General features: G+C 48.1%; 1 protein-coding gene across 1 annotated transcript; it reads right to left on the reverse strand.

Moving 5' to 3' along the window:
* Positions 1–15: 15 nt before the first annotated feature.
* LOC111647136 (3-ketoacyl-CoA thiolase, peroxisomal-like) lies at positions 16–695 on the reverse strand (the record flags this gene model as incomplete). The annotated part of the gene is made up of 3 exons (XM_023396743.2): positions 430–695; positions 251–344; positions 16–162 (listed from the first exon to the last, which is right to left on the reverse strand). Coding segments are annotated over exons 1-3 (427 nt in total), but the record flags the coding sequence as incomplete, so codon positions are not given.
* Between the last annotated feature and the right edge of the window lie 385 nt (positions 696–1,080).

Genomic DNA, 1,080 nt, shown 5'->3' on the forward strand with positions numbered 1-1,080 from the left:
AGGAGGAGGTTAAACGGCAGATTATTTGGATTATTTTCAGATTTTCGACTGCATCAGATGAGTGTGTGAATGACTGAGGGTCAGTCTGACCTCTGACCTCTGACCTGAGGAAGTGAGCCACTCTGGCCATCAGAGCCCCGGCTCCAGGCTGCAGCACGTTACCTGCAGACAGGTGAACACAGGTCAACACGCAGACCATTTAGATCAACAGTCAGAGGGGGGGAGGGGGAGAGGGGGGGGTTAGTCTCACCTACACAGACGTCCCCCAGCTCGGCGGGTGACAGTCCAACATCTGTCAGCACAGCTGTCATCACTGCACTCAGCAGCTCGTCAGGTGTGGTGTCCTGGAAGACGTCATCAGTTAGTGTCGGCACGGGTGAACAGGTGAACGGGTGAACAGGTGACCGGGTGACGAGGTTCGACAGTTACCTTGAAAGATCCTCTCTTCGCTCTCCCGATAGCGGTCCTCAGTCCGTGAACCACCACCACGTCGTCCGGACCGCTGCTCTCCGCAGATCCGGATCTGGAGCCACATTCTGACCTCCATAAATCCCGCCTCTGGTCGGAGGAAGTGGCGGGAGACAGGTGACCTGAGATTATCTTCAGCCTGTGCATTGCGACGATGAAACACCTGAGCTCAGTCCGTACGACTGGAGCCACTTCCTGCTTCCGGACGGGGAGAGGAGAGGGACAATTAGAACGCGAAGGGGGCGAGAGATCGTCTTCTTATAAAACAGCTGTTTCACATGATTTCAAGTGACACGAGTTTAACTTCACTCAGAAGCGTTGATTGACAGCTGATCAGGACCAGAGGGCGGAACACGTGACCTCTGTCACTGAGTTGAAAGAGCTTCATCGGCTTTTTTATTGATATATTTTCTTATTGTTTTATTTATTTGATATACTACTATTGTATTTATGTTGTTATTTTTTCTTAAAGCTGATCTCTAAAGTTGTTATTAAAAAGGTCAAAACCTAACTAACGTTTTTTTTTTTTAGTTCTTTGCTCCTTTTTCTAAAGATCCTTACACTTATTAAAAAAAAACAAAAAACAAAAAATGTGATGCTATAACTACAGGA

This window comes from Seriola lalandi, unplaced genomic scaffold (assembly GCF_002814215.2).
Source record: "Seriola lalandi dorsalis isolate HSWRI2012SDOR001 ecotype SW California unplaced genomic scaffold, Sedor1 jcf7180002034503, whole genome shotgun sequence".
Classification (NCBI taxonomy): domain Eukaryota; kingdom Metazoa; phylum Chordata; class Actinopteri; order Carangiformes; family Carangidae; genus Seriola; species Seriola lalandi.